Genomic DNA, 14,188 nt, shown 5'->3' on the forward strand with positions numbered 1-14,188 from the left:
ATCAAGAGTTGCAGGCTCTACCAACTGAGCCTGCCGGGCGCCGCTAGAGACTTAAAGTTAAAATCTGCAGAATTCTAACCTGAAACAAAGGTGAACATTTCCTGGGTAGTGGAGATAGGAACTTTTTTTTTTTTCTAGGTTTTTTTTGTTTTTGTTTTTGTTTTTTTTTTTGCAGTCTTCACACAGCATATGGGTGAGGGGAGGGTGTGAACTGGGAAGGAACTAAAGCGAAAAGCCGCTGCAGGCGACGGCGCAGGCCCAATATCAAGATGTCAACCTTTTTATCAGTCTCCACTCTCCCTTTAGCTTCGAAGACCAGGGAGTCTCCTAGCGAGTCACCCAAAGCGGGTCCCACCTTCCCCCGGTCTTTCCCGTCCTCAAGATGGCAGCTGGCGCGAAAATCCGGGGCGGCGCGCGGGGCACTCCGGGAGCGGAAAAGGGGGACTGTGGCGGCGGCCGCGCCGGAAGAGGAGGAGCCAGGCCTGGAAGATCCGCGAGAGGCGCTGTGGCTGCCGGTGTTTGCGGGTCGCAAGGAGCGGGTCCTGGCGGGCGGCGTGTGTCGCGATGCCGGAGCTGGCGGTGCAGAAGGTGGTTGTTCACCCCCTGGTGCTGCTCAGTGTGGTGGATCATTTCAACCGGTGAGCGGGTGCGCGGGGCTGCCTATCGGGATGGCCGCTGCTGAGTCACTGGTACGCTGGGACGGCGCGGCGGCCGCCGGGGCGCAGATGGGCCGGGGTGACATAGACTCGCCCAGGGGCCCGGACCACCTTCGGATCGCGAAGCCTAAATCACCCAGCGTCGTCCCTCGTTCCCAGCCGGCACTCCGCGGTCCGGACTGCCCATTCCTTTTACTCAGTTCCATATGCTGCCAGAATATGGGGACAAGATTCACTTGGCCCCGATCCCCCAGGCCTCGTGCCTATCTGTCACTTCGTCTACCCCTTTACACCAGAAAGACTTAGTGCCTCGTAGGAAAACGCTACAGATTTGCTCTTCTGTGCCTCTGAAAGCTGTCACCAAAATTCTGGTCTCCACGCCCTGAAGAGCTCCCGGGGAGAGCTATGGTTTCTAAGCAGGAATCTGTTTTGACGGGAACTTAAAAATGTAGATACCTGAGATGTCACGTTTTTTCTTTTAAAAATGAGAGCATTAGGAGGTCCGGGCATTAATGAGTAAGGATAAAACATCCCACAAATTTTTCTTCCGCCTTCGCTTTGCTTGTTTTGGACCTGTTTGTCCAGCTGGACCTGTTACACGTGTTCATAATTTTTACAAGATCATCACTTGAATTGGCAGGTGTAAAGCCAAAGTCAGTTGTTGAAGCGTCTATTCTCCCGCAACTTGCCTTGTACAACTCCTCGATCAACCAGAGCTAAAAACAAAAACAAAACAACTCAAGACTCCTTAGGGCTTAGGGTCTGCAGTTTCACTGCTTTTCAAAGCCCTCAGCCTAACAGCATATGCAGGCATTCCCACTGTACAGTAGTTAACTGATTTTCTCCCCTAGGATACTAGAGGTGCTAATGGGGTGCTAATTTCAGTTCTGTTCAAATGACATGGTGCAGACACTATTAGCTGCTATAACAGATGTAGGGTTTTTAAGCACATGGATTTTTGTAGACCAACAGGAATGCACGTGAGTACCGAAGTTTACTTGCAAGTGTGGAAAGTTGTTGCCTGAGCTTTCCCAAAAAATCAGAACCACCAGGGATACAGAATCCTTAACTTGGTTTGACCCAAATCCCAAATTTAGTAAGCATTTCTAAATTTGCCAAGCGGTATCTTTAGAAAAATAATATAGTGAAACAAGTAAATCTTTCTCACTTGTTCAGCCCTCCTCTCAGTGTGACTAAGTCACCAACTCCCTTCTGACCTCCGCCTGAGTAAGCCATTCACGGAGACCACAGATGGCACACACATTAACTCAGAGTCACAACCTACTGTCTGAGCCCCTGGATGGTACAAAGAATTGTAACCTCTAGAGGAGCTTGTCCACATGGGATAGATAATCCAGGGAACAGTTGGCCAGCCAGACCATAAAAGTGGTTCTACTTTAGCATCTTTCTCTGAAAATATTTGAGGATAGAGAAGATGGGAAAAGGTTCCAGGAGAAAGCTGCAAAAGAAAAAGTTAAAGGTGGTAGCATAACTTAAATGTATTTTTCAAATACCAACTAAATAACATTTTAAAACTCTTGGTCTGGGGAGTTTTCATTTTCTCCATTTTAACTCTCTATAAAGTTTGAAATGTTTCCAAGTGTGTTGTTTCTTTACAGTGGGTAAAAAAATGCCAGTATACAAAGTTCGTGAATTACCCATTATATTTATTAAAAGTTAATATTAAGGACTAACCTAACACTATTAGATTTGTTTAGTGGGATTAGTTCCCAGGTAAACTCACTTATATCTATACCATTGATATTTCCTATGAGTATCTAATTGTTGGGTCCACCCCTCTGTGTGCCTGTCAGACTTAACCTCTGCTTTCTCTTTCAGAATAGGCAAAGTTGGAAACCAGAAGCGTGTTGTTGGTGTGCTTTTGGGGTCATGGCAAAAGAAAGTACTCGATGTATCCAACAGTTTTGCAGGTACAAGACAACTTATACATTTTTCTGACTGTGGTTAAAATGTCAAACAGCTTTAAAATAAAATAGAAACCCTCATGGTTTTCATTTTTACTACAACCCAAAAATTCAATATCAGAATTGCTGAAGTCTAGAAAAGGGAGGCTAAAGGGGGATTCACTAAACTGAATAGTAAATATTTTATTTTATTTTTTAATTTTTCTTATGTCTTAATTGTCTTTTGAGAGACAGTGAGCAGGTGAGGGGCAGGAAGAGAGGGAGATACAGAATCAGAAGCAGGCTCCAGGCTCTGAGCTAGCCGTCAGCACAGAACCTGATGCGGGGCTCGAACCCACGGACTGAGAGATCATGACTTGAGCCGAAGTCAGATGCTTAACCGATTGAGCCACCCAGGTGCCCCTGAATAGTAAATATTTTAAATTTGCAGGCCATAGAGTCTCCATTGCAACTGCTCCGCACTGCTCTTCTAGTAGGAAAGCAACTATAGACAGTGTGTTGGCAAAGGGGCCACTGTTTCTAGCAAAGCTTTATAAAAGGCAGCTCTGATGTCGTAATCCCTGCGATCCCTGTAAACTGTTAACCATGGTTATGGTTGGCAGGGAGGAGGTGGAGAATATTACTTTTTACTCTGCATCATGAATTTTTTTTTTAATGTTTTGTTTTTTTGAGAGAGAGACAGTGTGAGCAGGGGAAGGTCAGAGAGAGGGAGACACAGAATCCAAAGACAGGCTCCAGGCTGTGAGCTGGCAGCACAGAGCCTGACGCAGGGCTCGAACCCACGAACTGTGAAATCATGACCTGAGCTGAAGTCTGACACCCAACCAACTGAGCCACCCAGGTGCCCCAGCATCATGAATCTTTATAAGAATCTGCCTATTCAGGGGCTTCTGACTGGCTCAGTCAGTTGAGCATCTGACTCTGATTTCAGCTCAGATCATGATCCCAAGGTCATGGGATTCAGCTCCATGTCGGGCTCTGGGCTGAGCATGGAGCCTGCTGAAGATTCTCTCTCTCTCTGCCCTTCTCCCCTGCTCCTGTGCCTGTGTGCACTCTCTTTAAAAAAAAAAAAAAAAAAGAATGTATCCATGTATTTTGTAGTTAACAACAAAGAACAAAATAACTGCTCTAGAATGAACTCTAGACTTGAGGTCACAAACTCCAGTATCTGAAAGGACCAAGCAGTTATGTTATTTGTTAATGGGAAGTACTAAGAAGTGATGAGGGCTTTTAGCAGACTGATGATCACGTGTCCGTGTTAAAGCCAGGGGGACCTCTATCTGGCTCTAGCCAGTTATTTCCAGGTCTTTCAGTTTCAAGCAAAGTGAAGGTCTGGATTTTTATATGAAATCTCCCAGTTTTTAATGACAGCAACTCAAAAATAATTGTAATGCTGAGTTGAACGAGCCGAATACTTACATCAATCAGATGTGGCCTTGGGTCTCCAGCTGTAACGTATGCTCTAGAGTTCTGTCTAGCACCCTAAACTACATCTTACTTATTTTTTCTCTGTAGTCCCTTTTGATGAAGATGACAAAGATGATTCTGTCTGGTTTTTAGACCATGATTATTTGGAAAACATGTATGGAATGTTTAAGAAGGTCAATGGTATGTCTTGATTGATTTATTGTTTAAAGAAGGCGCTGAATTATATCTGTGTGTATTTGTGTATGATGCCCAGCTACATGCCCCTAATGTGTGGGGGGTTTTATTCCTTTTCAAAGTATTCCCTTTTTTGTTGTTGTTTAATGTCAAGGTCTCTTTCACATAGCTAAACTTAAGTAAAACTAGTGGTAGTAAAGGAATGAGGTAGAATAAATGAGAAACTACAGAAGCAATTTAAGCCCAGCTAGACCTGCCTAGGTTTTGGGTAAGAGATCTAGCCCTCTGCAGCAGAAAAGTGAAGCAATATCAAACGAAATCCACCTACCCATAGCGCTTAAGTCCCACCAGAGTAAATCTGTCTGTCACATGTGTCATCTTCATTTTATTTCCTTCCAAGCAACCACATTGCTCTGGAAATGTTTATTCCCACAGCTCACGGTTCCAATCTGTGTGACAGAGACTTGCATTTGTTTACATATTGCCTTGGAATTGTTTTTTAGTTTCATGTGTGACTGGCCTCAACTAGTCTGAGATAGTCCCTCTGGATTTCCCTCACTGTTTATTTTCTGAGAATTCTGTTCCTGAGTTTTAGATTTCACAAGTATGTCAAGGCTTAAAATAGGTGTCTGGAATTTTGAAAAAGGTAGAGAACATAAGGACTAGGGCTCTTACCACCCTTTTGGAGGGCGCTCTATAGATCTTCATGTAACAGTTCAAACCCACGAATGTTTTCCTTGCCAGCCAGAGAAAGAATTGTCGGGTGGTACCACACAGGCCCTAAACTACACAAGAATGACATCGCCATTAATGAACTTATGAAAAGATACTGCCCCAACTCAGTAAGTTTGCTCTGTCTATAAAACTCTTGAATGACATTCCTTGCCTGCTAACTTATGTAAGCCTTTGGATTTGGATAGCAAATCATTTCACTGCTTTTTCTCTGTAAATTGCTTGTGTTGATACAGCATTTTCTTTTCTCTCTTTCTCTCTCTCTCTTTTCTTTTTTATTTACTTAGACACAGAGAGTGAGTGAGTGGAGGAGGGGGAAAGAGAATCCCAAGCAGGCTCCATACTGTCAGTGCAGAGCCCGACTCAGCTGGGGATGGGTGGGGTGGGAGAGTGAGATCATGACCTGAGCAGAAATCAAGAGTTGGACACTTAACCAACTGAGCTACCCAGGTATCCTGAATTGGTAGTGATTTCTAGAATTTACAATAAGCCAAGTAGCAGTAAATGTATGCTACGTGCTTAATCCTCCCAAAAGCTGTATGGGGTTGTTACGCTGCTTACAACAAGAAAACTGAGGTTCAGAGTGGTTAGTAAGATCTCATACATGTTGGGGCCGGGACCAAAATGTTACCTGTCTTGATTCGAACTTTCTTAAACTTGATAACCACACTATACTACTCTGAGCTTGTTATTGGGTAGGGTAAACATCAGAGAAAATGGTGGGATCAAGAGAAATGTAGACTCGTTTCTGCTGAAAATTCCAGCTCACGTCTGGTTGAATGAATGAAGAGCTTCAGTAATCGTCGTCAGATGAATGGCTGTGATTATTCCTTGTGTGCTCGGTGTGAGCTGGTTTGCTAAGATGTGCTTTTCTGCCAGGTACTGGTCATTATCGACGTGAAACCAAAGGACCTGGGACTGCCCACAGAAGCATATATTTCAGTGGAAGAAGTTCATGATGTAAGTCCTCTTGCTATGAGCCTCGGAGATTACATTTCCTACTTATTGGACAGTTCATATTTTTTGATATTTTAATCCTTTCTCTCTAACAAGGAGTAGGCTGTCGATTTCTGTCAACAGTTTGATATGTTTCTTTCCCCCTTGAGTTTTTGAATCCCCAAATTTTAGAACTTGAAGAGGACTATTACAAATCTAAAACCTCCTTTTACAAATGAAATTGAGGCCCAGAATCTTCATATGATTGTTTGGAAATGTTGACAGCAAGGTGAAGGCAGAGCCTCGTGAGCTTAGTCTTAGTCTAATGCAGTTTCCAATGTCCAGCTCACCTTGGGCCAGCATTCCTTTCTCCCTGAGGATTTTCCTTTCCTGTGGACGAGATAGAGGTTTTCTAATAGAGTCAGAGCTGCCCGCAGCTAGATGGCAAGGCCCATCTGTGTGATTTGACACTTGAATGCTCAGTAACACAGCATCCAGTGTGTGGTCCATTAGCTTGTGCTTTGGGTGGAGGCACGAAGAGGCACCAGAATATAGCTTCTATCTATTTCCAAGAAAACTAAACTCTGATTCAAGGGTAGCATGCAATGTGAAAATATATGTGTTTTGTTGTGAGCATAACATTTTACACTTAAACTCAGTCTTGAATTTCCAAAGCCAGAAGTCTGAGGGTTGAAGTCCGTCTTTAGATGTAGATAGGTAGTCTGTATCCTTACATCCTCCTTTTAAATCAGGAAAAAGATTTTAGGTTAACTCCCTGCGAATGTTCCTTGCACTGAGCTCTATCCTCCTGTTTCTCTTTTTGCTTTGCCAACAGGGAGCTTAGGTGGAAATTAACTGCCTTCTTGTAGTAAGGCTTTCATCCTTGGTCTGATGCAGTTTTTTTAAGTTAATATTACCCTGCCTTTTTCAAAAAGGAGTTAGAGGTTCTTACACACACACACACATACACACACACACAAACGCATGCAAGATTTTTCAATAAGGGATGGAAGGGACATGAAGGCCATAATAGAAGATGAAGCCAAGGGAAAATGAGCACCTAAAAAGCCTGCCATGAAGTCCCAGCCATTCTTGCTTACAAAGTCCAGAGAAAAATGACATTTGCAGGATTCGCACTGTCCTGAATAAAATAATTACTGCTAACATTTATACCACTTAGTGTAAGTTGAGTGACTTCCCAAGGTCCCACAGCTCCCTTAGAACCCAGGCAGTCTGGCTGCAGAATGTGCCCTCACTGCTCTGCCGTCCTGCCTTGCAGACACTTTACCGCCTTTACAGAAGATGAACGGCCTCTTCTGGCGCGAGCTCTGTGGAAAGTTCCTCCTGAGCCCCATCAGGAGGTCCCTAGGTGATACAGTGAACCACATCCTGCGAGAGATCCTTCGATTAACTCAGGGCACCAGAGAGCCGGTTGTTCTGACTGTGCTGTTCTGGTGCTCTGGCTTCATTGGATCTGAGAGACAGTAGATCGTTAAAAGTTAGGTTACCTGACATGAGCTTGCTTTTAATACAGGTATTCTGTATACTGCGTATTCTAGAAAGAACTATATGCTTTAAAAATCAAGCTAATCAAGACTTCCTTGAGTGTCCATCCCCACAGTGGTCGTAAGGGATTACAAGAATTCTATTTTCCGTAGAAACACTGGGCAGGCCACTGTAACGTCAGCTTAGAAGACTAAGCTTTCGGAGCAAACGCTCCCATTTCTGCCAGCACACGGAACCCTAGTTAGTACTGCGCCCATGAGGTGATCTGACTGAAGACAGGAACCAAGGTGTGAGAAGGAATGTGTGCCAGTGTGCTTGTAAGTAAATAACTACAGTTAAGCCTCCTCTCCTAGGACGGAACTCCAACCTCAAAAACATTCGAGCACGTGACCAGTGAAATTGGAGCAGAGGAAGCCGAGGAAGTCGGAGTGGAGCACTTGTTACGGTGAGATTCAGGACAGCATCAGAGATACGCAGCCCGAGAGGCTCTATTAGGAGTCCATAGATCTGGGTTCTAGGTCTAGATTGTTTCTAGGGTGTCTCGAGTCACGATTTGTGATTGTGGATAATACATCTTGTCGGGAAACTGCAGTATTGACCGTGACAGGAACAAGTATGTGAAGATGTGCATTCTTGTTGTGCATGTGGTTTTCAGTGACCGTAGCCTGCCGGCAATCTATGTGTGAGGATAGGTTTTTATTTAAAAATACTATAATCCTGTCTTAATTTGAAAGGGTCATAGTTTTTCTCGAATAAGATTCTTTCCAGTTTAGAAAGTTAGTCCTGACTTAGGCTCCTCATATACAGATGTGGATGGAGAAAATGGCACCCTTTTTACAGAAGTTGAAATAGATAGCTTTTTTTTTCTTTTAAATGAAAATGGTTTCCTTTTTAGATCTCTCCTGATTTTTAGAAAATACCCTGTGATGAGAAAGATAAAACGTATGTCTCCAAATAAAAACAGTTAAGGCACTTTGTCCTAATAAAATGGTGAAGTAGCACTTTTCTTTTGAAACTTTGCCCCTCCCCACAAAGCTGGGTGTTTGCCTGTATTCTGAGACCCTGTGTGATACTACAGTGCACTCATGCTTCTGCTGCCTTCTTGCGACAGGGACATCAAGGACACTACAGTGGGCACTCTCTCCCAGCGGATCACAAACCAGGTCCATGGTTTGAAGGGACTGAACTCCAAGCTTCTGGATATCAGGAGCTACCTGGAGAAAGTGGCCACGGGCAAACTGCCCATCAATCACCAGATCATCTACCAGCTACAGGACGTCTTCAACCTGCTGCCGGATGTCAGCCTTCAGGAGTTTGTCAAGGCCTTTTACCTGAAGACCAACGACCAGATGGTGGTGGTGTATCTGGCCTCGCTGATCCGTTCTGTGGTCGCCCTGCACAACCTCATCAACAACAAGATCGCCAACCGGGATGCAGAGAAGAAGGAAGGGCAGGAAAAAGAAGAGAGCAAAAAGGATAGAAAAGATGACAAAGAGAAAGAAAAAGAGAAGGAAAAGAGTGACGGAAAGAAAGAAGAGAAAAAGGAGAAAAAATAAAACTTGTAGCTTTTTTATTTGTAAATTAAAATCTTATAAACTAACTCAGTGTGCCACTAGAGGGTTCTTTTTACTTTAAGTGCTTATTGAAAGCTGTACTGCTGAGAGCTCTCTGCCCCGGGTCACGTGGTGTGGCGTGGAAGGGAGTGGACAGAGGGACTGAGCTCGCCCCTGAACCACAGCCTAGGCTGCTGTGGTGGGGGCAGTACGCTAGCTCAGCCTTCCCGTCAAGGGAGAAAAGTGAAGAGAGGTAAACAGAACGTTATTGGTACTCTTCACTCTTAGCTATCAAAGTGGAAGTTGAATCTTCCCCATCTCAAAAGATGCTTGGGGTCTGTTTCTGGCAGTTTTGCAAAATTGCAAAGCAGAATGCATGAATTCCAGAAGTGCTCTGCTTTAGACCACCCTGAGACCCGGTCCTCTGAACTCTACCCTGAGCTCTGGCATTCTCAGGGCTTGGGGTCCAGCCCTGTGTGTTGTTTACCTTTGAAGACAAAATTAAATGACTTGGTTTTTAAGTCTGTGTTCTAGTCGTTTTTGATTCTGGGAGTGGCAGTTGTTTTCAGAAGCAGTCAAGACTGCATTTTTCGTTGAAGTTGCCTTAAAGAGTTATTTCAGGGGTGTCTAGGTGGCCCCGTCAGTTGAGTATCCGACTTCAGCTTAGGTCATGATCTCGGTTCCTGGGTTTGAGCCCTGTGTTGGGCTCTGTGCTGACAGCTCAGAGCCTGGAGCCTGCTTTGATTCTGTCTGTCTGTCTCTCTCTCTCTCTCTCTCTTACCCCTCCCCTGCTTCTGTCCCTCAAAAATGAATAAACATCAAAAAAAAAAACCTTTTTTTTAAGTTATTATAGACTTGGAATCTTTCATGAAAGACAGTCTCACTCCTCTAAAAACATCCTGATGGGGAGGAGAGCTCTCATCAGCCCAGAAGACCTGTGTCCTAGTTTATGCCTCAGGTTTGTCACCTGTGAAGTCCCTAGAGTAGTTCTTCGTAAGGGACATGGTTACTGTAGTAGGTTCAGGTTACACAAGGTGGGGGGGGGGGAGGTTATGAGGATGGAGCAGAGTTTCCCCAAAACAAGTGCTCAGGGCTCAGAACAAATAGCATACTTAATCATTAGACCTGCAGTAGTCCCTTTGATACTAATTTCCTTTCTTAAACACAAAGATTTAAGAATATAATAAAATGGCACTAGAATTAAGTCAACTGAATCTCAGAAACCACTTTACAGTGTTCCAATGTCTCAAAAGTTACCAGAAACCTCTAGATTTGTTCCAAAGAGCTAATTAGTGTAAATCAGGAGTTGGCAGTATAATAATATGTAGGTAAGATTTTATTCTACTTAGTAGAAGCATACCCATGTAAGGGCTGACTTCAAGGTTCATTAAGATTCGGAGACAAAACAGATAGTCAATAAAAAAACTTTTGCTTGTCTATTTCAGCAGTCAAAAGTCAGGGTTATTGCACCTTGAAGAAAAGAAATTTGAAATAACAGTTGAAGCCTGATAGATATTTCAAACCATAAGAGTATAGAAGAAGCTTTTGAGATTTGGCTACCATGTTTCAACTGAGAAAGGGAACCTGGAACATTAACTTTTCCCAACAAATGGACAGGAACAAACCAGTATGTTTCTGAGGGTAGCTGGGAATGACGAGAAGGTCATCCCGAGGAGTGTGTCATTTACATAAGGTTCAGGGGGCAGTTAGAGACCACACAGGATTCAGTCCAGAGGAGAAGTATAATCTGTATTCAAAAAGCTTTCCAGGGTCTTGTAATAACACAATGTCACAGGCTTTTAAGTTTGTCACCATTTCATGAATTGAAAAGTTGGTTGAACAGCTAAGATATGGGAATATCCAGGCCTGGTTCCTTGCTGTATTTAATAGTTTGGCCAACAAATGGGCAGACATTTTTTAAAAATTTTTACATAATCTCTGCACCCAACATGTGGCTTGAACTCACAACCTTGAGATCAAGAGTCAATGCTCTACCAAATGAGCCAGCAAGGTGACCTCAGTTAACTTCTACCATTCTAACAGGATCTTCTATTTCTACCAAAAACTTGGGGAGGGCTTGGGGCATGCTTCAAAAGCAAGGAAACAGTTGATTTATGTGACCCGCATCTTTTACAAACTGTTTTTGTTTGTAACCACAAGAGTCACGTAGGCTCATTTTCTAAGGCAATATTGACATCCTATGTAAGACAGTGACTATCATAAGGTTAGTAATGGAGTCTTGCTTATACAAACAGCAGCTGAATTGACCACAAAACCCATGACCTTCACCTGGAATAAAGTTTTATGTTTGTATAGCCTGGCCTTCTCAAGATGGGATTTCTAAACTACTTCTGTTTTTTAAAAGACTAAAAAATATGTCCTGGAAAAAGTCTGATCCAAAGTCTGGATTCTGCGTCCATCGTTGTAACATTACTTTCACTTCCACATTGAACCAACACTTCAGACTGACTGCTTTTGTGTGTTAAGTAACATCTGAAATATCCCTGAACTTAGAAGTTAGTAATCCTTTTTTTTTTTATGTTTATTCATTTTTGAGAGAGACAGAGACCAAGCGCAAGCAGGGGAGGGGTAGAGAGAGAGGGAGACATAGAATCCCAAACAGGATCCAGGCTCCAAGCCGTCAGCACAGAGCCTGGCATGGGGCTCGAACTCATGAACCGTGAGACTGATCTGAGCTGAAGTCGGTCAGTCCACCGACTGAGCCACCCAGGCACCCCAGGAATTAGTTATCCTTAATGTAAAGACGGAAACTATCAGAATTAAGGGTTCTTTAATTCTGCTCAGCCAACCAATCACTAAAGGGACAAAAGAGAAGGAATCCTGTCAAGAAGCCACCATGTTGCTTCTCCCGTGTGCTAGATGCAAAGTCAACCTTCCCACCAGGAAAACAGCAACCTCAGAATCACACTCCAGTTTCTGGTGGGCCCTGCAGCTACAAGAAGACAGCTACATACAACTGCTTTCACTTCAAACAAGCGTCAGAACACAGGCCCTCATCAAAGAATGGAATACTCTATTCACCAGGAAATAATGAGCAGGGTATTTCTTCTCCCATTTCCCTACCAAGATACCTGTAAAGCATAAAAAAGACTTGGGGTGGGGCACCTGGCTGGCTTAGTCGGTAAAGTGTGTAACTCTTGATCTCAGGATCATGGATTCAAGCCCCATGTTGGGTCAAACTTAAAAAAAAAGAAAAGCCTTGAGAATAAATTAGGGCTGTTTGTTAAACACATACACTAAGAAAACCACTTCATCGGCCCCGTCCCCAGAAATGGGGAGGACTTCGGGCATGCTTCAAAAGCAAGGAAACATTTAATTTATGTGATCCACATCTTTTCTAAATAAACCCATTCCAAGTCATGGCATGTAATATAGGCAAGTACTGATTTGCATATCTTTATGCTATTCAACTCTGTATTATCAATATTTGCCTGGGAGCAACAGAGAATTCAGATCTTTCCAAAAAAATAATGGATATTTTTGTGGAGGAGTAGGTAGAAAGTGACTCAGAAGGCACAGAAACCTAAGTGGTGAAAGAAAAGAGAGGAAAAGAAGGGAAGGGGAGACCAGGGAAGTTCATGTTTCCAGGGCCTGAATCTCCAGAAATCTTTCTCAGCTTTCCCCTTTGGAGCCAATCTGTTCTTCGACACTAGAGGGCACCATTGACTAGGTTCATCTCTTGGCCAGAGAACCCTTTGCTTGCCAGGCCCCCAGACTTGATTCCTGTTACTCCTGCTTTTGGCTGCAACCATCCAGACAAGATTTTGAAGGAATGTGGAGAGTGTACGGGTGCAAAAAGATTGGGTCAGGTTGCCACACCTCCACGCTTGCTGTTCTCCACCCACAGTACTCCTCGGGAAATGAATAAACAAGGTTTTCTCTCTGCCCTTCAATAGCTCGTGCTTTGATTTTCCTCACTGCGGATACCACTCCTTATTTCTTTAAAGCCCATATTCACCAGTGTGCTGGTAAATGTGAAACAACAAGTTGTTCAGCAGGGGAGTGGGAAGGGGAGGAGGTATAGTTTGATTTGTGGCCTTTTGCCCATTTCCCTGGTGTAAATATTCTCACCACCACTTGACTGCAAGACACCAGCATTAGTTGGGAAGAGATGCACGGCAGTACAGCATTACGGAGTGTTACCTAAGTACAGATGCAACAGACAAAAGTAGCCTCAAGAATACACGTGAAAGTAAAATGTACTAAGATAATTAGGGTAAGATATATTTTGAATATGACCTTTATAGAGAATAATTTATTTCAATGTAAATTTATATAACTTACCTACTGCATTATTCTCTGAGACTCTGTTTATAAGGTGCCCTCCAAGTAATTCCTGTACATATGGAAGTGAGAGAACCTTTATTTTGACACCGACAAATCTGTCCATTGCTTACCTATGGTTGCCACTCTGTGGATCACATTTAAAAGTCCCTTCCCAGCTCAAGACTTCTCCTCCCCACATCTGTCACACTCTGCAAAGTGTCTCCCTTCGCAGATCAGCACCCATGTCAACCTCTATCTACACGCTACAGCTAAAGTCTGATCACTAGTAATATAGTCTGGCTATGCTTTTAACCAAGATAACCAAGTTCGGTCCTTCCTTCATCTATTACCCCTTCTTTCTAGATTTGCACCCCTGGCTTTAGCCCTACTTCACACCCCTCAGCATATAAACACTCAATTCTCTCCCATCTCACACGTACACATACACCCCTCTGTCCTGGTTAATTTCAGCAAATAGCCATTTATCTTTGCTGCCTTTGCTTCTTTATCTTCTGGGCATTTAAAAATATCTTATGCAGTCCCCTCCACACCACTAACAACCTGCATTAAAGTCCCCAGTGACTTCCATTTTGCCCATCCAGTTGAGCCCTGTCAGCCCTGACCTCTCTTGACCTGACCTTTGAAGGCTTCTCTCCTGGCACTGATCCTGCTTCTCCGCGACCCCAGGGCCCCTTCTGCTCAGTCTCCTCTAAAGCTTCATCTTATTTGACCTGTCATTTACATATTTTTAAAAGTCTCAATCTATATGATGCTTCTAATTCCAATACTCCTTCCTCCTCTTCACGCCGTATCCTGACTGGTCATGCACTGACCCAGAATTTACGAGTCATACTGGTCAGCCTCTGCATTCAGCCACCTGCTGGTCCTACCATGTGGACTGCGTGTGACAGCTGCTCCTGCATTTCCCTGCCCCTGCTCAGATATTCCTCTCTGTTGACAGGGTTGGCCACCTGCAATTTCTGAAAACTTT

At 43.7% G+C, this 14,188-nt stretch overlaps 1 protein-coding gene across 1 annotated transcript; it reads left to right on the plus strand.

Annotated features, from left to right (window-relative positions):
• The first annotated feature begins 473 nt into the window (after positions 1-473).
• PSMD7 (proteasome 26S subunit, non-ATPase 7) lies at positions 474-9,431 on the plus strand. Its single transcript, XM_029925766.1, has 7 exons — positions 474-638; positions 2,496-2,587; positions 4,097-4,189; positions 4,928-5,025; positions 5,795-5,875; positions 7,711-7,802; positions 8,469-9,431. Exons 1-7 carry the CDS (start codon positions 565-567, stop codon positions 8,911-8,913), a joined length of 975 nt encoding a protein of 324 aa, XP_029781626.1. The 5' UTR covers positions 474-564; the 3' UTR covers positions 8,914-9,431.
• The last annotated feature ends 4,757 nt before the right edge of the window (positions 9,432-14,188 follow it).

This window comes from Suricata suricatta, chromosome 16 (genome assembly GCF_006229205.1).
Source record: "Suricata suricatta isolate VVHF042 chromosome 16, meerkat_22Aug2017_6uvM2_HiC, whole genome shotgun sequence".
Taxonomy (NCBI): Eukaryota; Metazoa; Chordata; class Mammalia; order Carnivora; family Herpestidae; genus Suricata; species Suricata suricatta.